Here is a 24,427-nt window from a genome sequence, read left to right on the forward strand (position 1 = left end):
CTCACACCATTTTTCACAGAAATCTCGTTTATGACGTCCGATGGTGGGCTGATTTCTAACCCGGAAACCCCTCGGAATAAATTTTGCTCTGTAGCGCTCAGTCTGGTTATGCAGCTCCAGATCAACCTGTCTTTTCTTCAAGCGTTTGATTTCCCTTAATCGATCAGTGGCTGTATCCGATCCAAATGCTTTTTCAGTGTCAGGTGGGAAGAGGATTGCATCAATCTCTTCCTGACTGTAAATGCATCCAAAATTGCTGTATGATGTGATATCCTCAGATGCCATTTGGGTATAGACAATCCTCATGTTACAAGATACAGGATTACCTGTACTGTAACACTGATTACTGTGTTTATATTCTGAAATGCCCATGCTCACTAGTTTGTGGTCAAAACAAAAGGTCCCTTTTTATTTTTTTCCAAAAAGAAAGCCTTTATTAAGAAAGAACATAATGGTACAAAAGACATGTACAGGGTGCCTAAGCGAAACAGCAGGCACAACCTACAGCGATACAGCAGTAACTCAAACAAGAGAATACAGATAATGATAATGCAATAATACAAAACCCGACTACAATAAGGTTATGCTTGCAACAAACCGGAGCCAATATAGTATAGTATGGGGTGTAATTGCATCTTATAATATCCCCTGCGCCGTGCTTCGCCAAGCAGGGCTGTAGCGATAGGAAGAGTGGTCATGGCATCTGAACGTAGGAATTGGACAAAAAACTTATGGTAAGGTGGAGAGTTACAAAATCGGCATATATTGCGGTAGGAGCCGTTGATGGAAGTGGGAAGAGTGATAGGATGGCATGTCTAGTGTTCCATGTAGCATAGCAAAGCGAGAGGCGAGAAGAAAAGAGAAAGGAGAAAAGAGAGAAAGGAAAATAGAGAGAAAAGTGATAGAAACAGAAAGAGGGGGATGGGGGTGGAAGGGGAAGAAAAAAAAAAGAAAAAAAAAAAAAAATTTGCAAAATAGATTAATAGTGGGGGGGGGGGGGAAACATATGGGGTGAGTAATGACAGCAATATCTGGGGTTACTCATGCATGGGGATAGGAGTTAAGCTAACGCCAGAGTCGCGTGGGAAGGGATACATTGTCGAAAAGAGTCTCAGTGCCTATCACAAAAACTACTGTAAAGAAGTAACATCAGCAGGAAAGCCGGACCAAGTCAGACCTGATGGTCCATAAGAGACCTGTACGTAGGAGTAGTTGTGAAGTAGATCCAGCAGGCCCAAATGTGGGAAAATTTAGTGGGAGTGTCAAGGGCCGACGCAATTAGTTCCTCCATGTCTGCCATTTTACCCACACGGACAAGCCAATCACGAACAGAGGGAGGGCGAGTAGAGCCCCAAAGGACGGGAAGGCAGAGTCTGGCCGCATTGACCATGTGCATGGCCAAAGATCTATGATATGATATTGTCTCTCCGGAAGGGAGGAATGATGGAGGAGAAACTGGGCCGGAGACAGATCCAGAGGCACGGTCGTCACCGATACTACAATCCTATGGACCTCTTTCCAAAACGGTTGAATGCTCGAACAGGACCACCAGATGTGTAAAAATGATCCGTCCGCAGCCCCACACCTCCAACAGGTATTGGGATAAGAAGGATTGAAATGAGAAATTCGTGAAGGGGTGCGATACCACCTCGATACCAATTTGTAACCGTTTTCCTGCGTCGAGACATTAAGGGAGCATTTATGAGAATATTTGAAAACACGTGCCCAGTCGGAATCCGCCAAATTATCATCCAAATCTCTATTCCAGGCCTGACAGGAGGGCAGGGAGTTATAGGCCCTATTCTCAATTAAGAGAGGGTAAATTTCTGAAATCAAATGCTTACGCGGTTCTCCTTTCGAGCAAATATCCTCAAAAGGAGTAAGAGGGCGGGTCCAATCACGGAAAGGTTTATGCGAGAGCAGATAATGCCGTATTTGCAAATAAACCCAGAGAGGAAAATCGCGGGTACCCAAGCTGTCACGCAGTTCGTGGAGTGATTTCATCTTGCCTTCGTGGAGAAAGTGTTTGGCCGAAATTTGATCATGCGGCCAATGTTCAGATAGAAAGTTCTTGTGCATTCCAGGGGGGAAGTCAGGGTTGAGTCGGATGGAAGTGAGACAATTCGGAGACGCAGAAATAGATGCTGATTTGCAGGTATAGCGGAAGGCTTTCAGGGTAGGGCCTACCAAAGGGTGACTAAGAAGGACCTGAGGCGTATGCTTCAGCGGCAACCAAGGGATCGAAATCAGGGGTGCGGACGAGAAGGCGTGTTCTAGTTGCATCCAGTCTTTAGAAGCAGAGTGGACATGCCAATCCACTACACGGCAGAGCTGGCACGCCAAATAGTAACGGTGAAGGTCAGGAAGGCTAATACCACCACTAAGTTTAGGGAGAATCAGCTGGGAATAAGCAATGCGCGGGCGTTTATGGTTCCATAGGAATAGAGAACAGAGCCTCCTACAGGATGTGAAGAAGGCAAGCGGTATGTGGATGGGCAGAGTTTGAAAGAGGTAGAGAAGGCGAGGAAGGATGTTCATTTTAATTATCGCAGCTCTTCCGAACCACGAAAAGCAAGGACGGTGCCATTTGTTCAGATCCCCTTGGAGAGAACGAAGAGTGGGTAAAAAGTTCTTAGCATATAAATCATCAGGGTTGCGGGTAAGCTGCACACCTAAATAAGAAAGTGAGTCCCTTTCCCAATGAAACGGGAAACGCGACTCACAATCAGAAACTACTTCCGATGGCAAGGTAATGTTGAGAGCGAAAGACTTGGAAAAGTTAATCTTAAAGTTCGACAAATAACGAAAAAATGCAAAGTCCTTTAGTAAATTTGGCAGAGTAATATGCGGTTCGGCAAGGAAAAGAAGAATATCGTCCGCGTAAGCCGCAAGCTTATATTCCTTATCCGAGACTGCAATTCCTTTGATGTCGGGGTTAGAGCGCAACTTCCGTAGAAGGGGCTCCAAGGAAAGGACGAACAAGAGTGGAGAAAGGGGGCAACCCTGACGCGTACCGTTGCCCAAAGGAAAAGAGTTTGACAAATGGCCATTGACCCGGACACGCGCAGTAGGGCCTGAATACAGGGTCATTATAAAATTGAGCATCTTCTCACCCAGACCCAATTGCACCAAAGACTCCTGCAAATAGTCCCAGGCGATCCTATCAAAGGCCTTCTCCGCATCCAGGGAAAGGAAGAAACCGGGAAAGTTAGATTTACAGAGCCAATGTTGGAGGTTGAGGGCCTTAATGGTATTATCCCTGGCCTCCCTACCCGGGATAAATCCAACTTGGTCCAAATGGATCAGGGAGGGGAGCAGAGGAAGAAGTCGATTGGCAAGGATTTTCGCAAAGATTTTAATGTCCACATTCAGCAGGGAGATGGGTCTATAATTAGAAACCTGTGTGGCATCTTTGTCACCTTTAGGAATAACTGTGATATGGGCTTCCAGAAGGCGATTTTTAGGTGGAGGGTCTTGAGAGAAAGTGTTGAATGCCGATAGGAAAGGGGTACCCAGGATGTCAAGGAAAGATTTGTAATAGGCCGCCGAAAAGCCGTCCGGGCCCGGACTCTTACCCGGTTTCATCCGTTGCAAAGCACACTGCACCTCATTCAGTGTCAGGTCTGTTTCCAACGATGCAGCCAAGTCCTCCGAGAGGGCCGCCGGGCCGTGACGGCGGAGAAACTCGGAAATCAGGGAGGCCCTGGAATTGTCAGTGGGCAGAGGGGGATGTTCCGGAGGGAGATTATATAAGGAAGTGTAAAATTGTTCGAAGTGGGTGGCAATGTCAGGGTTAGATGTGGCCATAGTGCCATCAGAACCCCTAATTCTGTGCACCGTCATGCTGGATCTTTGTTCACGGAGAGCTCTGGCGAGAAACTTCCCACTCTTATTAGCAAATTCATAATACAGCTTTTGTGAAAGAATGAATTGTTTCTTAACCACCCTACCCAGTTCAGTAAGAAGTTGTGAGCGTAGACTCGTTAGTTCAGATAAGGTCGACGCGGCCAGAGACCGTTTATGCGCCCTCTCCAAGGAGTGTATCCTGCCCGTGAGGAATTTCAAATGTTCTTGTCTATCTCTTTTGCGCTTTGTCGCCGCTGCAATGAGGAAGCCACGGATAACACACTTGTGGGCTTCCCACAGCGTAAGGGGGGAGATATCAGGAGAGGAATTTAGGGAAAAATATTCCGTCAGATTGGAGCGTATCTCCTGTAAAATAGCGGGATCTGCAAGAAGGGAAGCATCCAGGCGCCAAAATTTCGAGCGAATGAAGACATCAGGGAACCGCAAGATCATGGTGATGGGGTGATGGTCTGAAAGAACCATAGGTTCTATCGAAGCAGCATGGAGGAGTGGGAGATCCGATTGCGACAGGAAGAAATAATCTATCCTGGAATATTTATTATGGGGAGCAGAGTAAAATGTGTAGTCTTTCACCGACGGGTGAAGGGTTCTCCAGGAGTCATGCAATTGTAGATGTTGTAGTTGTGTGCGTATTTGCTTAAGGGCCTTGAACGGCAGAAAGGAGCTACCTGAAGAGGAGTCTAACAGCGGGCTAAGTGGGACATTCAAGTCGCCCCCTAAAATCAACATTCCGGATTGGAACCCAGCCAGGGCGGTGGTAATTGAGCGCATGAAAGAAACCTGCTTGGTGTTAGGAGCATATACATTGGCCAGTGTAACAGGTCGCTTAGCACAAAAACCCTTTACAAACAGGTATCTGCCTTCTGGATCAACAAGGGAGTCCGACACCGAGAAAGGACAATGTCTAGCGAGTAAGATGGCAACACCCTTTGATTTGGCTAGAGGGTTAGCAGCATGGATAACTGTAGGGAAATGGAAATTGAAAAGTTTGGGTATAGAATCCTGGCGAAAGTGCGTCTCTTGGAGAAAGACCACATCCGCTTTTTGTTTACGCACGTAGGAGAGCAACATGGAACGCTTCTCGGGCACGTTCAGGCCCTTGGCATTGAGTGAAAGGCATTTCAAGGACAATGATCCTGAGACTGAGGTGGAGGCCGACATGGTAACCCGTCAGTAAAATGCACTAGGGATGAGGGGAAAGGGAAGGGAAAAAAAACAAAAAAAACAAAACAAAACCAAAAAAGGGGGGGGGGGGGAGAATAAGAAGAAAAAGTGGAAAAAATAAACGGCTTGGGGAAGAGACCCGCTGTTCCCTATGAGAAGACAAAAAAAAAAAAAAAGGGGGGGGGGGGAAAGATAACTAGGAAAGAAAGTAAGAAGGAGGTGGGAAGAGAGAGAGAAGAAAGAGAAGCAAGAAATGGAAACAAACTATATAGTGAAACGCGCCGTATAGACGATCAGTAGGAGCTCACAGAGCCCACTGTGTGGGGAACGAGGAGGACGCCGAAACGAGAAGAAACGCCACCGCCGGCCGGTGGTCACGCCAAAATATGGAATCAGGTGAGAAAAATATGTGAAGAGGCGGGAGGAGGTCGGTAGTGACAGAAGGTTTAGGAGGTTCTAGAAAAAACGCGCGTAGGAAGGGTCGCATACCAACTCCATGAAGTGGCAAAGTGTAAGTCATGTGTGGGGCACTAAAGCGCAGGCTGGCACAGGAATAAATTCGGAGAGGCATAAATCAGGTCAAAAAACCGTCTCCACGCTGTCCAAGCCCGAGTGTCTGGTTAACTCCAGAACCCATATATAAGGGAAGGGTTGGAGAATGTGGAGACGGTCTCAAGGCCCGAAACGAGGGAAGACAAATGTAGAAGAGTGGAGGGCCAAGACGAGTATTGCAAGCATCTCCTTAACAAAAAACAAAGTTATCAACGGGTTAGCAGAGGCAAAACAAACGAAAATCAGGCATTAACAATGAGAAACACAATGGAACCCCAAGTGGTTAGCAAATACAGACTAAACATCCCAGGGTCAGCACCAGTGAAGCCGATACTAAACAAAACACTGACCCTATACTGCAAATGTTTATAAGTAATATAATCAATGCCCGCATCATCACAAAAGGGACGAGCATCACCTCCCCCACAACCGCACGGCCACTAAGATCCTTAGAGCAAAGGGGAAATGAACCTCAAGGGGACCCCGCCCAAGCTATTATCCCTAGAAGGCGCTTGACAGCAAGAGCAGGAAACAGGAAAAACCCAATGAGAAGAAGGCAAGGCCAGGCGGGACAACCCTATAGGAAGCAGGGAAGGGGATGCTCAGTCATCCAACCACAGGGAAGAAGCATTAACCCCAGGAACCACCCCACAAACTCCCCCCACCACACCCAACCACAAACCCACCCCCCATCCCGCCACCCGCCCACCTCCACAGACCCAAATACAGTGCATAAAATACTCAGCCCTCTTGCGCCAGCATCGAAGAAATCAACTGGGCATAGCCGATCACAGAACGCCAGGGAGAGGCTGAGTTCAGCTGGGAGCTTCTTCAAAGATAACAGAGCGTCAGACGTTGAGGCAGGATGAGGACCCTTGGGTACGAAGAGGATGCGGCAAAAGGTGGGCGGACAATCCGGAAGCTGACCACTAAGGCGGATACTTGAGCGAACAGTTCACTGGGCGGGTTCCAGGTGAGGAGGGGACAGAAGTTCAGCTGGGGGATCCGGGGAGCCAAATCTCAGCAGTAGCGGGCGAGCCGAGGATCAAGAAATCCACACCGGAGCAACCGATTATCACTCGCAGCAGGTTCTAGAACCAATGAGGCAGGGGTACAGTGGAGACACCCGCAGGGCGTCTTTCCCTTAGTGGGTGCTGGTCAGAGTCCAGAGGCGTAGATTCCCCAAAGAGCTAACAAATGACGTGTCAACTGGGAAGGGAGTCCAGCGCAAAACAAGTTGTGAGAGAGGAGGCATTCGGAGTTCCTTAGGGAAGGCCATGGGAACAACAGAAGAAATATAATGAACCACAGGCAGCTGAAAAGAATTACACAGAAGTGGCCCGATGGAAGGGGAGCGGGAGCCGTTTAAGGCTCGTGCCGTTGCTTTCTGTGCGCGGGGGAGGCCGATGGGCTAGAAGCGGCCACCGCGCCTCCAATGGGAGGTCTTGGAGGAGTCGAAGGGACAGTCTGTCTTCTACGAAGTGAGTGGCCCTGCCAGTCCATTGCACCATCTGCTGAATCTGGGGTCAGGGTCGGAAGCCCTCTCAGAGACCCCTGCCAATCGGGCAGGTCGATCAATGGGATATTCAGTGACGAGCAAAAAGATGGTAGATCTTCAGGAATTCGCAAGTCATATGTGTGGTCACCAACCCGAGCTGAAAGGCAAAACGGAAATCTCCATCTGTATAGAATATTATGGGAACGGAGCGACTCCAGTAGTGGCCTCAAAGCTCGCCTTTGTTGTAGGGTCATGCTGGATAAATCCTGGTACAGTTGTATATCCGCTCCTTCGTATGACAGATGCCTTCTGATCCTAGCGCATCGAAGTATATCTTCCTTGAGCGGGAAGTTAACAATGCAGCAAATGATATCTCTGGGTGGATCCACATCGCTCCCCCTGGGCCGACTTGCTCTGTGTGCACGCTCGATCTCAATAGGGGTAGCCGGCGGGCGACCCAGAAGGTCGTTAAAGATGGTTGTCACCGCCTTAGGTATATCAGGGTTTTCCACGGATTCTGGTACACCGCGGAGTCTAATGTTATGTCTACGGCCACGGTTATCCAAGTCTTCAATCTGCCTGTAGAACTCTCTGATAGTCGCAGTGTGGACCCCTGACTGTCTCTGTAAGTGGAGTATAGCATTCTTGTTGCTACTGGAGACCGTTTCTACCTGAGCCAGTCTTGAGCCCATTGCGCGGATGTCTTCCCTTAAATCATGTAAGGCAGTGGTCAGGGTAGTAGCCAGAGAGGCCTTTATATCAGTGGCCACAGCATGTAAATCTTTTAGGGACAAGGACTGTGTGGCAGGAGAGAGATCATGCTGTGGCACTGTGTCACTTCCAGCCTGCATAGCCATGCAGGAAGAGCAGCCTGTGTCAGAGGCTGAGGCTGCAGAGGGAGGGGGAGAGGGGGATTGAGGGAGAGAGGGAGGTGGCTGCGGCCCTGCTCTCTGAGCCTGGGAGCTAAAGAGCTCCTTAATGTGTCTCCCAGCTGGCTTGTGGCCCCTTGGGGATCGCGATCGGGTGCCGGAGAGCGTCCGGTCGTGTTTCCCCATGATGAGAGGGGATTATCTTACCCCTCCCGACCGCGCTGTCTGGCAATCCGATCCGGCCGGCGGGAGCTCCTGTGTTATGCGGCCATTCCGCTCGGCGCCAAGCCACGCCCTCCCAAAAGGTCCCTTTTAAGCGGAGATTTCAGAAACACAGGAGTGACATTAGGACAGCTCTAGTCAAGAGTACCAAAGGTGAACCCATTGATTTGAGCAAACCCGTAGCAGCCCATTTTATTTTGGCAGGTCACCAGTTATATAAATTGATGGGCATGACCATCGAACACGTCAGTCGATCGGCGAGAGGAGAAGATCGTGACAACTTCCTCCTCCGTCATGAAGCTTTTCTTTTTTTTCTGTCTATCCTTTTTTTCCATTTTTATCACTCCCTTTTCTTCCACTTCTCCCCGGCTCCATTCATGGACTGATTATCATTATTCTCAGGGCTGGTTCGCACTATAAAGACGTAGTCAAGATGCGTTCCGGATGCGTTTTTACCTGTGCGTTTTTGACAAGGTTTTTGGCATATCTGGTGCATTTTTGATGCGTTTTTGATGCGTTTTTTATGCATTCTAGTACTTCTTTTTTTTTTTTCCCCTCTTTTTTTCAATTTAGATGGGGACGTGTGATGCGGCGCATTTTTGGTGCACTCCGGTGCGTTTTGCCGCATTCCAGCTCTGTACGAGTGAGATGCGGCGTGTTCTGCTTTTTATCTGCAGCTGGAACACACTGAAACTGCGAGCACTGATGTGTGCTGTGGCATTGACAACCATGTATAGTATACTACTTTTATCTTTGGATGCTGATGAAGGGTAACTGAAACGCATGTGGTGTGAACTAGCCATCAATTTTGTTTCCTTTCTGTTTTTTTTCTTCACAGCTCATCTCTGCAACCCCACCCACCCATTGGTTTGTGTGGCATCGGCGCCATGTGTTTCTATGACGCCGGCGACTTGCCTCCACCTTGTCCTTCCCGGAGCCGACGTCATGGGTTTCCATGATAATGGCGACCGGTGCAGGAATGTCTTTGAGCGCATGCGTGAGTAGTAAACTCTCATGGTGCATGCAGGTGACATGGGTTGCTATGAAGCTGTCGGTCGCTGCGCTAATAGGACCACTGTAGGTGTGTCCCCATTGCAGCTCACTTGGCAATCGGAGACAACCCCCCCCCCCCCCACACACACACATTTCTAGGCAACAGTCTTTATCTTCTGTCAGGGACATATGCTGCTGGTCGTTGTTTCCAGAACCCAGCGCTGCTTTCAGCTGACACTTGATTACAATCCGAGGAGTACCATGATACACGTGATCACAATGTTTATATCCCCGGGAATGCAGTTTATGCACATCTGATTATTGTTTTATTTATTTTTGCAGTTTGTAATGTTTCTGTTTACATTGATTTGAATACATTTTTGGAGGGAACATGACATCATGGGGCGGGGCCAAGCTCATTTCACTTCACTCCGATTGATGGATGGATTCTTAAATAGTTCTCCAGTTTCTATCACAATTTTTTACATGCCTTATGAAGGGGTCCTGCAAGACTCCAAAACGTTGCCTTGCTGTAACTATGTGATCGTTTATTAAAACCTTTGGACCCATATATTGGTGATCCTTGGTGTGCTGGTGACCTTTTTCTCCTTGCTGATTTTGTTCGGTTCCAGCCGGCGGTCACTGCAGCACCCACTTATACACACAGCCATTTTGAACACAGGAACGTGTGCGTTTTGGATTGTACACTTTCATATCAATGTAGGGGGACACAAACCTGTAGAGGCTAGACTGCCATTTGGTATCGGGATGAAATCCTTGGACACCTTGTCAGACCCTTGGTTGGTGCAGTGGGTCCTGGGTTCCTCCTATGCACGACAATACCCGGCCTCATGTGACGAATGTATGCAGGCAGTTCCTGGAGGATGAAAGGATTGATACCATTGAATGTCCCTCACACTCGCCTGACCTAAATCCAGTAGAACTCCTCTGGGTTATCATGTTTAAGTCCATCTGATGATGCTAGGTTGCACCTCAGGCTGTCCAGGAGCTTAATGATGCCCTGGTCCAGATCTGGGCGGAAATACCCCAGGACAACATTCGTCGTCCCGTTAGGAGCATGCCCCAATGATGGCATGCATACAAGCACATGAGGGCCATCCAAACTGCTCAGTACCATTTTTGAGTGCACTAGCCTGCTGCATCATTTTTTCACTTTGATTTTTGGGGTGTCTTTGAATTCAGTCCTCTGTAGGTTGATGATTTTCATTTCCATCAAACGATGGGGCATCCTTACGTTCCTAACACATTTACCATTTCTTATCAGTATAGATATCCAGCTTGATATTTTTCCTGATTGAGATCTGATTTCAAAGTGTTTCTAACAAATTACAGTGGCCATTTTCCTGGAGACCATCCTGATAACATATACCCAAAAATCCTAGATCACAATTAGACCATAAATGATGAAAGAATATAACATGAAAATGGACTACACATAATCCAAAATAAGAATCTTTAAATAAAATGTATATACATACCCAAGAAACAGCCCCCACTTATAGGTTATATATGGCCATATAATTGAGAACTACAAGTAGACGGCCGCTAAGGCTATCCGGACTTGTTTCTCATTCACAGAGGAGTGACTTTGCTGGGCGGGTGGAGCCCCAGACTGGTGTGTGTGTGTGTGTGTGTGTGTGTGTGTGTGTGTGTGTGTGTGTGTGTGTGTGTTTGGTTTTTTTTTTTTTTCTCCAATTTGACAGCTCCTCCACTAGCTGTCAACACAGGGGATTGGCGGGGAGCTAGGGCCAGTGCTTTCATTGCATGTAACATCCTGAATATGGGTGTGTCTTGGAAATTCGTTTTAACTAATTTCTCCTTACCGTGAGTACTCGCAGTTGGATGCGCAGAAATCCCCCATAAAGCTGTGCAAATCTCGCTTACCACGACTGCAGCTAAACTACACGATTCCTGCCCATCCAACTGGGTTAGCTTCTGTTGAGATGTGGGGGATGGAGCTCCCTATACCTGGAAATGATCACACGACACTTTCAGGTTGCTGTTGGAATTCACATAGAGACTGGCTTCAGACTCAGCCCCTGGTTTTATTAAAAACACACACATGCCCCCCACATGAATAAGGTCAATCCCCTCCCACAGAACAATGTAATGGGGAGTGCCTATACACAGGATGTACATTCCGATTGGAGCATAGCCTTTCCTATTTTCTATCACTGGTCCTCCCCCATGAGCCCTCTGAGGTCAGCAGACTTCCTCCCCTTCCCCCCATGAGCCCTCCATGGAGAGCATACTTCCTGTCCTAGTAGCTCCCATTGGTATGTAAATTCTTTGTACAAGCATTCCCTAGAAACATCAGTCTGTACCTGGATGGGCCCGATACGATCTTTATTAAAACACATCCATCCAGATACAGTTCAGGTTGGTAATGGCTTGTAAGATATGCATAAGCCTACACGCGGAGTTCACACCGCTTGGCGCTTTGCGTTATGAAGTCCATGTGGTACTATGCTGCTGATATGTGGATACAGGCCCGCGGCCTACTTCCGGCGGCATTCGCATCGAATGCCGTGGTGGTATACACGCCGGTCTATAAGCGCAGATCTGCCATCTCATCCATTACCGAGCTGAGTACTGTAATACATACATTGTACATGCGCATGACCCAATTGCAGCCTTCAGAGCTTTAATTAAGCCACACGAGAGACATATGAATAACACTCATATATGACACATTTAAAGTTCAACCAACAATACAAAATTTCCATGACAGGTGTAACATGTTAAGAAAGATGAACTTATCCTTTAACACTTTGGGGAGTATGCTCTGCTACCAGTGTAAACCAGGTTGTAATATTCTGAGGTATATTCTTCTTTTGTGTCAACCTTCACACTACACAAGATATCTGGTTCCTTTTCTTGAATCCATAGAGGTCCAATAGCCTGCCACATTCCTTGTGGAAGACATTTAAACTTCGTTCACTTAACTTCCACTGAGAGGCACAGTAGCCACCTGTGGTGTAAACATTAAGCATATAGTTTTCTTGATGTGCTTCTTCCTCCCAAGGATGCTAAATTTTATGATTTTATCCATTTTTTTGCCTTTATAAATGAAAGATAAACTGTTTTCATTTGCAAAATACACGTGTTTGGTTTTTTTTTAACTTGCAGCTGTTTTATAGTGAAAAAAACCCAAAAAACTCTGAAGCAGCCAACACTGCTTGAATTTTTATCACTTCAGATTGCAGCAGAGTTAGTATCTGTATATCCATTGTCACTGCCTCCATCACCCCCAGGTCATTCATCAATGGCCCATTGAGTAGATTACACACAATACTCGCACAGATGAGATGAATCTCCATAACGTAAGGGGAATGCCACTCAGTTGTTTCCATAACAGGTGTCTCATTGGAAGAGTTGCTCACTTGTTACTAGTGACAGCTTTAAATATTGGATTTCCTCCAATTTGGCTTGATGAAATTTGTCACTAGCGTATATAAAGCATTATTTCTTCTAAGCAGAGACATTCTTAAGGTTTGCCTATACCTACATGCTGACTTGCGTTGCTTCTTAGTATTTATATCTTTTTTTTTTTTTTTCCTGTCCTGCTGAATGTAAGCGTACTACAAAATTATGTATTTGCTTGTTTCTTCCAGTTTCCCTGATTGTTATGCAGCAGAATTCAGCTCTTTGCATGAGGTTGGAGAAGGGCAAGGAGGAGTGCCTCTTGAGCACTTGATTACCTGTGTTCCTGGTGTCAACATTGCAACTACACAGAATGGGATTAAAGTAGTTAAGTGGATACACAACAAACCTCCGCCCCCAAATTCTGGTGAGTGTTTGTGTAATGTAATTTAACCCTAATAAGCCCCATGGGATTCTAACTTATCCTTGCTTTGTAATAAAAGAAAAAAAAAAAAAGCTTTCAACATTCAATACAAAATCCTTTTTTGGTCACAAACCAGGATAAAATTGTGATCATGCTTTTGGCCAGCCTTGGCCTTTATCAAAACAGATTATCTTTCGTACGGGTGGTAGTTCCTACTTCCCTCCTGGGAAGCATGAATTGTTTTTCAGAAGTGGCTTGCACATGGTTTGGATGAGATACAGTCACTCACCTAATGCCTGTGGGTTTTTTTTTTTTTTCCAGCTGAGCAGGGATGAACAAGTGCAGCCTTGTTTGCTGTACTGGACTAGTTTTGCTCTCAGGATCACTGCCCCTGTTCCCGTACTGAAAAGGTACTGACGCAGGGAGAGGAGGAAGAACCCAGCTGGTGTCATTTTCTGGTTCCAATCTGGAGTAGTGGCAGCCTGGCACTCCGGAACCAACATTTAAGCCATGCTTCTTGGCTGCAGGCTCTGCAGTATGGAGACAACAGAGTCCTTAGCAGCAGTGGTGACAGGTGCTGGCACCAGTAAAGCCCAGGTAAAGAGAACAGTGTTCGTCTTACTGTGCTAGGCTTTTTGTCTCTTCCCTTGTTGGCTGGTGCCTGTCTGGGCAGTTGAATTGTGGGTGTCTCTTCATGTGCACCTGTTATGGCGATTTGAGGTGCTGGGGCTGTTGATTAAGGTCTCGGTTAGAACAACTTGTTTGTCCTTTTTTTTGACCATTTATACTTTGGTCGTAATAAGCCTAAAGGACAAGTGTTGGTTCATCCTCTTATTTATGATCCCATTAAAAGGGAATGGCAGGATCCAGAGAGGACCGTTGTTTTTTTTGTTCAATCAAATTCCTAAGCTAGACGCAGCCTTTTCCAAGGTCTCCAAATGCTTCAATTTAGCCTTTGAAGAAACAGGCAACCTTAAAGAGGTGATGGATAAGTGGATGAATCCTCTGCTTAAAAGATTTTGGCAGTCCATAATGGGGAATCTGAAGCCTGCTATAGCAACTACCTGTGTTGATAGAAACTTGGAGTATTGGCTAAACCAATTAAAAAGAGAGAGAGATCTATATAGATATACTGTGTGTGTGTATGTATATATATATGTGTGTGTGTGTGTGTGTGTGTGTGTGTGTGTGTGTGTGTATATAGCGAGAGAGAGATATCAAAGAGGGGATTTTGGATTCTTTTTTGATTTTGTGTAAGGCTGTAGGATATCTAATGGATGCCGCAGCCAAATACAATAGGATGTCTGCCAGATCAGTGGCGCTCACCAGTTCCGCCCGCAGAGCTTTAATGCTAAAGGCTTGGCTGGGAGTTTCAGCCTCAAAAACAAAGTTGTGTGATATACCGTTCTTAGGTGACCTACTTTTTGGTCCAGAATTGGAATCCATTCTAGTTTGTATGGCTGTCCAAATGAAATCTTTTCCATTTTAAAGAAAAAATACAGCCATCTAACGTTGATGGGCAAATCTAAGTTAAGGAAAAAGGCTTGAACCTCCCAAAAGTCCAGGAACAAAGGTGTATGTCCTTTTCCATCCTACACATTCCAAAACGTCGCATTAACTGTTCCCTTCCAGTATGGATAAGATTGGAGGGGTTCCTTCCTCAATGGCAAGACATTACCTCAAATCCATTTAATTTGGGTATTCTCTCCTGAGGATATAACATGAAATTTGCATATCCCTACCAAGAAGTTTTTTGGTGATGGATATTCCAAAAGATTGCGTAAAATCTCTAGTGATGGAAGTTTCTAATCCAGGAACTTACAATGGTGACGGTGCTGCCATAAAAACAGCAGTGTTTCTATTTCCACATATTCTAATCGTAAAACCATCAGGAAAATTCTGGCCAATTCTCAGTACAAGACTGTTGAACAAAGCAACGCTATATGAAAGTTTTCTGATGAACTTCATATTTTCAGTAAGGAATCCCCTTGTGTAAGGTTGCTACAAGACATCAATCATCCTGAAGGTTGCCTACAATCCTCATTCCCACTTGTGATCAAATATCAGAATTTCCTTAGGCGAGCGGTAGGATCAGGCGGTAAGGTAGTCGATTTTACAGTTCAAAGCTCTACTTTTTGGTCTTTCATCCGCTCAATTAGTATTTTACAAAGGTATTGGCTGAAACCATGATTCCTTATCTCAAAGATTTCCTTTTCTTTGAAACTTCAGAGAAGTTGCCAGAGGATCTGTCACTTACTAGCACCAGTTAGTCTGGGCTGGATTTAAATAACCAAATGTCAAATTTAGGACCTGCTCAGGAGGTTCTTTTCCTAGGCTACCTGGTCAGTTTGGTCGAGTAAAACCTTTTTCTTCTGAAGGACAGCGAATTTGCAAGCTGCCATGGCCTTGATAGAATCCAATCAGCCCCTGGTTATCAGAAATCTGATGTTGGCTCTGGGCTTTCTAACTTCTGCCACCCCAGAAATTCAATTGTCAAGGCCACATTTTCGCCTACTTCAATTTCTTCTGCAGGTGTGGTATAGGTGGGTTATCTCATTGGATACCGTGGTGAGGATTCCTACTCAAGTAGAGTGGACACGATGATGGTGGAGGGACCACAGAAATCTTACAGTGGGCCTGTTATGGTCCTTTATGGTAATCTTCCCACATGCCAACTCCTGGGGCTGGGGTGCTCACTTGGAGCAGAAAATAGCACAGGTTCTTGGATGGAGACCCAAGTAACACATTCCTCAAGTTGGATGGAAATAAAAGCTGTTGTGGTAGCTATATTAGCCATATCTATCTTCTTCCCTTTTTTTTTTCTTAAGGATCATGTTCACGTCTTTTCAGACAATGCCTCTTTATCAGTCAAGGGGGCACTGTTTAGGACCCTATAGAATTTAGCAGAAGATATCCTTTTCTGAACAGAGGGGCATCTGGAGTCCTCATAGGCAGTACACTTGCAAGGCAGTTTGAATTTGGGGGACTGACTTCTTGAGCAGACACCATGTGTGGGAGAAGTATATTCCATAATGGAGTAATGGATGTGTCCTCAGGTGGACCTCTTTGCAAATCCGCACAATACTGAGGTCCCAATAATTTTCTCTTTGGACAAAAGAGAGTTCCTTAGGGATATATGCACTGGTGTATCTCTGGGACCATCTTTGTTATGCTTTTCCCCCATTACAACTGATCCTGCAAGCGCTAAGGAAGATCCAGCAAAAAAGTCTGTCATCATTATAGTGCCTTTTTGGCCCAAATGTGCATGGTTCTCTACGCTCCTCCATCTGGAATTCAAACCTTTCTTGGCCTCTTCCAGTCAGACAGGACCTGCTTCTACAGGCACTTTTGCATTATCTGGAAGTAGCTAAGTAAAGCCTCTCAGCTTGGCTTATGAGAAGCAGCTCTTAGAATAGAATTTTCAAGCATCTAGTTTCTACTCTAGTTACTTATATTCTAAGAGCCATCTATGGCCAAATATGGAGAGTAGAACTTTAAGAACGGCTGGGGGAGTGGGTGGACCTGCACTTACAGCCTTTGGTATTGCCTCTGCCAGGGTATGTTTGTAATGCAAGTGTTTTGTCTCAGGTATCATCCCTACCTTGGTCTCGGGGATACTTGTGTGTGAAACTGGACGTTCAAGCCTTATATTCTTTATTCACCAAGGATGCTGGAGTGAGTGCTGTGAAGTATCATTTGTTTAAATATGTGTCCTATTCATTGGCAGATGGAATTTTTGTTAACACTATATTTTTTTTTTTTCTATTCGATGGCCAGTATTTTTTCTCCAGTGTTATGGGAGTCTATGGGGGCAAACTTCTCGTCCTCCATTGCCAATTTATACATGAGGTGGTGGGAGGAATTATTTTTCTTCCACAATCAATTAAAGACGTTTGTTTATTGGAATGGTTGTTATATTGACTACCTGTTGATGGTATGTGATGGATGGACTGATGCCAGTGACATGTTTTTGGATTATATTGATGGCCAACTCAATCTTTATTTTAAATGTGAGCATCATTTTGATTCCTTTTAGTTTTTTGGATGCTACATTGCAGTGAAATGCAGTTACAGATGTTATTTTGTGCACTTACCATAAGCCATGCTCTGATAACACCATTCCACTTGATAAGAGTTGCCATCCATCCCACACCATCTCTGGTATACCAGTTGGTGAATTCACTGATTTTATGCTTTCAATGAGGAATGCATTCTTATTAGTGTTTGATTAATACAGAGGAGCTTACCAATGTGGTCCATAAAAAGAGATAAGAACATTGCTAGCAATAAGAATAGTAAGGATCTTTTAGAGTGGTAGGAGAATAATTTTGGTTGTGGATTTTCAGAACTGCCAGTTAGGTTTGTAACCACCCTTTTTTTTTTTTTTTTTTTTTTTTTTTTTCTTTTTTTTTTCTTTCAAAAAAATATTGACACGTAGTTGATATTAAGAAAAATCTGCCAGTCTTGTACTCTGATTAAACAGCTTTTCCGGGTACTTCAGAGGGGATGTAAGTTTGTAAGTTGCCATACTCCTACTTTAGGTAGCCTACTCTCCCCTAGTATATTTATTCCAACAATGCTCCACCCACTTGGTTGTCACAACTTGGTTCTTATCCCTGTGTTCTGAACACTTGTGGATACTGTCATCCGGTTTAACATTTCAGGACTTTTGATACTATAGCCACAGGAGAAAATTTTGAAACATCAATTGTGGTACAAGTTTTGTTGCTTAAATAGTGTACACTGCAAGCTGTCTACAATATGTAGCTTGTACTACCCAAGCTTTGAGGACTAGAATAGGTGAACATTTTTTATGACTTGAGCAATCTTAATGCTAAATTTATCCCCAGTACCTCTCTGCATTTTAGAGAACATGTCAGAGCACATTCTCCCTGCTTTGAGGGGGGTGATCGCTATTTCAGGTTGCTTGAGCGGGAGGCCTGGTGGATTTGTAGGTTGCAGACCAGAGTCCCACAGGGGTTAAAGCTCGGGTTGGACCTGAATCTGCACCTCTGGTAATTCCTCCTTGCTTTCTCTGTGGAGATCAATGGGTTTTTTTTTTGTATACATCCTTTTTATCTTTTTATCTTTTTTTTTTTTTTTTTTCTTACCGTGCTGCTGGACCTCTACTTGTTTTCTAAAAGTATGAGAGCGTGTACAATTCTTAGTTTGACTACTCAGGTCATCTGTTGGAAGATCTTGCCTTTATTTGGGATTTTCAGAGAAGGGTGCAGACAAGGTGCAAGTAGCTACTGTAGAGGCTTGACTTGTGGTAAGATTTTTCAGGGCTCTAACCCCTTCCAGACCCATGCCAGTTAAGGTCTTTCTAAAACAGAATCTTTCAGTGGTCTTGTAGGTTCTAACAAAGAATTTGTTTGAACCTTTCAACCTGTAGAGCACCTCTGAAGTTTTACTTTTAAAGACTGTTCTTTTGATAGCAGTGACTTCTGCACACAGAATCGGTGAATTACAGGCTCTCGATTAAGGAACCTTTTTTGTCCATTTTACAGATTGGTTTGTATTAAGGACAGATCTAGGATTTCTGCCAAAGGTTAGCTCCATTTACCACCGTTTTTAGGACATTGTCCTCCCAACTCTGTCAGAATCCATTAGGAGGAAAAAAACTTTAATTCATTGGATGTGGGATAGACATTATTACATTAACTGAAGGTGACAAAAGCCTTTAGGAGCACAGATTCCTGAAGGCAACGAAGGGTTCCATTGCCAGATGGCTATTACAGAAAATTTTTTTTTTCAAATTAACATATTTTTCTCTTGGAATTTGAGGTACACCGTTCCCACCCCTGTGTGTTTTTGCTGGCTCCAGGTATTAGTTTTTTCCAAAACTGAGGTATATTGGGTAGAGGGAGTTAGACATGGCTAGCTTAGTTTTTGTTTGTCAGTGTCCCAGTCTCCTGTAGGTGGCAGTATAACTGGACTGTGTTTTAAAGTGTTACTAACCCCAGGACCTGGCCTTCGCTACATCTGGTCTCCCACAGTACACACAACATGGAAATGCAATTATTTTAGTAAAATAATTTTCTCATCAGCAGTTAGAGCAGTCTTGTGACTTCAGCAGAACACTTGTTAAAGCTTGTAGGAGGCGTTTTCTCTAGGAGGATGGTAATCCCCTGACCTCTGCCTTCACTCTGCTGATTGGCCCTGTGCTGATCACATGCACTCTCCCAAGAAGAAAAAAATAAATAAAACCTCTCTAGCCATACACAACAAACTGAGCATGTGCATGGGGCTACGGATTCAGTTTGTATCAGGTGGTCATTTGAGGGGCAGAGAAGAAAGAAGAAACGGCCCTTTTACACAATGCAGAGGATTAACCCCTTAGGTTCCACAATGAGTATAACAAGTAGGCTTTACTGCATATACAGACGGACTTTACTGTTGTGGGTTTACTAACACTTTAATTTTCAGTCTACTTCAATTGACTCCAGTCAGATTTCATGGTAAGTGGGGGGGGGGGGGGGGGGATTCTCAACTGTGTGATCAAAAAGGCTATTGTGTTAGCATTTGTTTCTATACAACTAAAGAATAATGCAGCTTTACACCAGCACTTGTAATGATGTAATGCGTGTAATCAGTTTGAACATGGGGTGATCATATCTTGATGAGTTCTGTGGTTTTTTTTTTTTTTGTTTTTATTGGCCCTTAGATCCTTGGATGTTGCGATCCAAGAGCCCAGTTGGGAACCCTCAGTTGATACAGTTCAGTCGAGAAGTGATTGACCTGTTAAAAAATCAACCCTCGTGCATTATGCCGGTCACTAAGTTTATACCAATTTATCACCACCATTTTGCAAAACAATGCCGTGTGTCTGATTATGGCTACACAAAGCTGATGGAACTTCTTGAAGCTGTGCCACATGTTCTGCAGGTAAGCAACTTTAGTGATACCCCCTGCATCCCCTTCTGCAACAACACCCCCACCCCTTGGAGAATAACTGCATAACTGATCACACCTTTTTTCACATGTGAGGTTCTTCTATTCTTCCTATCCTTTTTCTTTAGGAGTTTAAGGTTGTACTTACATTTGATAAGATCTTTGAGACATTTAACTTTGAGAAACACAAGTGGAGGTTAAGAGTTTCTAATCAATTACAAAGCTTGTGTTGAGTAGATCTAGATTCTCAGACATGCACTCCCTTTAAAATCCTGTTGCCTGTCAGATCCTACTGCATGCATACACGCTTGCAGTCTCCATTCAGTCCTATAGGCAATTTGTATGCTGCTTGTCCTGGCATCAGTTTTTGATGAGGTTGTGGCTAAGCAGGCCACACAGCAAGAATTCCACAGAGCAGGTGGAAATAAGTATGATACTTGCCAAAGGGATTAATGGGAGGGCACAAGAGCATCATAAATATAAGTCCTCAAAGTTTTCTAGTTGATGGATCCCTTACATTTTTATATTTTGTATGCTTCATTGCCGCCACTTCGAACCATGTTAGCTGATCATAACACAGTAGCATTTGTCTGTAGATGTATTTATTGTTCATTTTTCTGTACAGATTCTTGGCATGGGCTCCAAACGTTTCTTGACTCTAACTCATAGAGCACAGGTAAAGCGTTTTACCCAAGATCTTTTAAAACTTCTCAAGTCCCAAGCTAGCAAACAGGTTATTGTAAAGGAATTCTTACAAGCATACCACTGGTGAGTATATGTAGCTAGTAATTTCTTTATCTTGTAATTTCACTGGGTATGCCCACATTCTGATCAATGACACATAAAGGTGTGAATGTTTTTACTAAAGCATAAATTGCATATATTTTTAACTGCAAAATATAATCCCTTTTCTGCCAATCCCTGTCTCCCATTTTTCACCTCAGGTGGAAAACAGAAGTGTAAATAATAATAAGTAGCTTAGTGTATTTTCACTTCATTTTATAATTAATTGTGCTCATTCACATAGCAGAATTTAGAAATGTTGCTTACCTTTTTTTTTTTTTATTTGCTCTTTTCAAAAACATCCAAAGCTGTAAAGTTTCCTGTGCTATGCCGAGGTGGCTGAAAAAGGTGTTTACTGTGCTGGCAGGTCTTCTTATCAGTTGTAAACTAGATTTGAGCACAGTCTGTCAAAACAAAGGGTTAAAGATCTAGAAGCTGATCATCTGCCTTCTTAGTTAACGAGGGGAAATTCGAGGTGTCCCTCTTTGCCAGTGTGGGTCAGATTGCGTTTCCTCATTTCAAATTGTTGAAGTCTGTTTCAAAGAAGCTCCTAGAAAGGTCAGAAATAACTGTGTTTTATAATAATGTGTGTATTTGCAATAATCTGCTTACTGGTGCATCATAAGAAGTAATGTGCGCACATATAAATTATATATATATTTTTTTTTATATACTTGAACCAGGGGGTGGTAAAAGGATATACACAAACTGTGACAAGTTCTCTTTGGGGAAATAGAGATCTAAACAGACCCCTGAAGTTTCCACTTTTGGGGTGAAGGAAGAGATAGAGGAGGTAGGGTCTTCATCTCATCATCCTGCTGCCACTCTGCAGTGCATTGAACGCAGAAATGCTCAGTACTGAGCACTTCCACATCCATTCACTAAAACTGAAGATCAGTAAACCTGTTCACTAAGGTGCTGATGATGAGCCTTTTTGGCCTTGCATATTTTCTACCATTGCTTCAGATTTGGTTAGACCAATGTTCATACTGAAAACTTGTTTGTATATATTGTGACTTAAGAGGTTTTAAACCCTTACGTAACACCCAGTGAAGTGACACCTCAGATGATAGAGATGAAGCCAATCCTCCTACATACAGTTGTACCTGTTTGAATGGCTTTATAGAAGAGATGGCTGAATATAAAGTCCAGAATTTATACAACTTGTCTGAGTCTTCATGGAGCGGAGAGCTGATTGGAGGGAAGGGACACAGCCTCTTCACATAATACGCAGGAACAGAGCTCAGGCTGTCAAACACGTACTGGAGCTCCCTCACCGTCACCTTTTATCTCTAGATGTCAAGAAAACCTGCCAGAAGTGACTTATGCTGATGGCAGTGGATTGAGGCTGCAGACAGAAATGACTAGATTAGTGCTCTAGATTAGGGGTCTCCAAACTTTCTAAACAAAAAGCCTATTTACTGTCCTTCAAATTTTTTTGGGGCCGGACTGTGGCCAGTGGGAGAAGAAAATGTCCTGGCATCAGTGGGAGTAAACAGTGTCCCATCGTTTTGTATTAGGGGGAGCAATCGTGCTCCATCAGTGGTATCAATTAGAGGAATTGTACACCCTTAATTGGTGTGAGTGGTAGGAATAGCATCCCATCGTTGGTGTTAGTGGGAGGAATAGTTCCCCATCATTGGTATTAGTGGGAGGAATGGTGCCCCGTCATGGGTGTCAATGGGTGGAATAGTGCCCTATTATTGGTATAAATAGAAAGCATAGTGTCCTTTTTTTCTGTATCAGTGGTGGAAACTATGCCCTACTGTTGCTGACAATGCCCCAAGGGCCACATAAAAGCAAGCAAAGGGCTGCATCTGGCCCCCCAGGTCACAGTTTGGAGACCACTGTTCTAGATTGAGATAAGTACACACTTTGCAGGGATATGATTTGTTCATTAGTTATACATCTCTGACATGAAATGTGAAGAGAGGTGGTTGAGGGATGATATCTTTCACCTCTGAATGCCTTCCTATGTGGGAAACTAAGGTGGAATTTTAGTCCAAGTTTTTTCTGGGCCACTTTGGCAGTGTGAAGCAGGTGTGGGATAAAGCAGGGCTGCAGCAAGAGGGTAGCTCTGGTTTGAGACTCGAGAAAGCTACCAGAGGGAGAGGGATGTGGAAAATTGCTGTAAGAAAAAGAAAAGGTTTGCAAAATGCTTCATGACTGGGAGATTTTTTTCACCTGTCAGAGAGGAATCTGTCCTTTTGTAGAGGGAGACTTGACTTCTGTTAACATCTTGGAGCTGAGGGTGATAACCTTTCCCTTTTGGCAGTGAACATTCCTCCCCTGGGGTTCTTTCAGTCAGAATACAGCCCAACTCCATGACTGTGGTTTATGCCAACCAGCAAGGAGGCACAGGAAGTCATGCAAATCAGAAGGAGACAGATCTGTGCACATGCCGGGAATGCAAGTTTAGCAGGTGGACTAAGTAAAGAGAAATGGATGCTGGGGGAATGGTCCCTACACACGTGCTGTGATTGGGACTCCAGATGTGGACCTCCTGGTGTCCAGGTTCAACAAGAAACTGGACAGCTTTTTGTCAAGAACAACGAATGCTCTAGAATTTGGCAGTAGACTTTGGTTACTCCATGGGATCAATTCCATCTGATTTATGCACTCCCCCTGCTTAGTTATTAACAGGTCTGCTTCACAGAATCAAAGAAAGGAAAGCGCTACGGCTATTCTGATGACCCCAGATTAGCCAAAAAGGTCTTGGTTCTCTTACATTTTTCACAGGTTAACGGAAACGCCTGACCTCTTCGCAGTCATCCAGACATTTTGTCTGGATGACTTGTCCCTGCATTGTCCCTGCCTAACATGGCTGTTGAGGCCCATGTCCCAAGGAAAGAGGGGACGAAGAATCTGTGATTCCCATGCACTAATTCCCCAGAAAGGTTACTAATCATAAGATATACTATTGTACCTTGAAAGCGCATTTCCTAATATATAGGCAGAAGAACGTTCACCCTTGCCATTATTTCATGGGCCACTTGATTTGCCTTAATACAGTTGAGGATGAATCAAAAATTGGCAGGTCTTTTGTGTTTTTGTTCCCTAGTTTCTCACATATTGAAAGCCTTTGTTCAAGGAGTTGCTAACATCACCTTGTCAGACACCAGAGACCCCTTACCTTGATGCACTAGGTTATACAAAAGCCGCTCTTTGAACTAATCAATGAAAATTCCTTTGGCAGATCTTACCCTTAAGGTGACTTCTTTTCCTATCGCACTAACCTGTGCCCAATGGGTTTGAGGTGGGTGTTCTGTCCTGTAAAGAGCCCTTTTTGATGTTGCGCAAGGAAAAAGTGGTTTTACATCCAAATACTTCCTTTTTACTTAAAGCTGTGTCTGACTTCCACCTTAACAGGAATGTTTTTGCCCTCCCTTTTGCCTTTTTCTTGAGAACCCAGTGGAAACTGCGATCCATGTCTGGATGTGGCATGGCCTATTAGAGTTTACATTGCAATCACAGCCTCTATCAGAAAAATGGACTTGCTTTTTTTTTTTTTTTCGTTTTGTTTGATGTGACCAAAAAGGATCCTTCTGCACTATGATCCATGATTGCAAGGTGAATAATCGTGCTTTTTCTCTGAAGGTTAACGAGTCTGCCTTTCTGATTTATGCTCATTCTATTAGATCTGTTGGTATGTCTTGGGCATTTCAGCATCAGGCTTTTGTTGTGCAGCAGTTTTTTTTTTTGACAGTCTATTGCAGTCTTTTTCAACTAGGGCGCCTTTAGTTTCTTCAGTGGTGCCTTGGCAAAATGCCTAAAAAT

The 24,427-nt window shown here is 44.3% G+C and overlaps 1 protein-coding gene across 6 annotated transcripts in view; it reads left to right on the forward strand.

Annotated features, from left to right (window-relative positions):
* The window catches only part of MARF1 (meiosis regulator and mRNA stability factor 1), a 243,654-nt gene that overhangs the window by 138,229 nt on the left and 80,998 nt on the right, over positions 1 to 24,427 (forward strand). For all 6 annotated transcript variants that reach the window (XR_016312994.1, XM_089679093.1, XM_089679095.1 and 3 more), the window contains 3 exons: positions 12,801 to 12,976; positions 19,641 to 19,861; positions 20,493 to 20,635. Coding sequence is in view for 5 of the 6 variants with exons in the window: in XM_089679093.1 (XP_089535219.1) it covers positions 12,801 to 12,976; positions 19,641 to 19,861; positions 20,493 to 20,635 (540 nt within the window). In the remaining variant the exon portion in view is untranslated. The remainder of the gene's footprint in view (positions 1 to 12,800; positions 12,977 to 19,640; positions 19,862 to 20,492; positions 20,636 to 24,427) is intronic.

Source organism: Staurois parvus, unplaced genomic scaffold (assembly GCF_062004578.1).
Source record: "Staurois parvus isolate SC_StPar_1 unplaced genomic scaffold, SC_StPar_1.0 ptg000217l, whole genome shotgun sequence".
Classification (NCBI taxonomy): Eukaryota; Metazoa; Chordata; class Amphibia; order Anura; family Ranidae; genus Staurois; species Staurois parvus.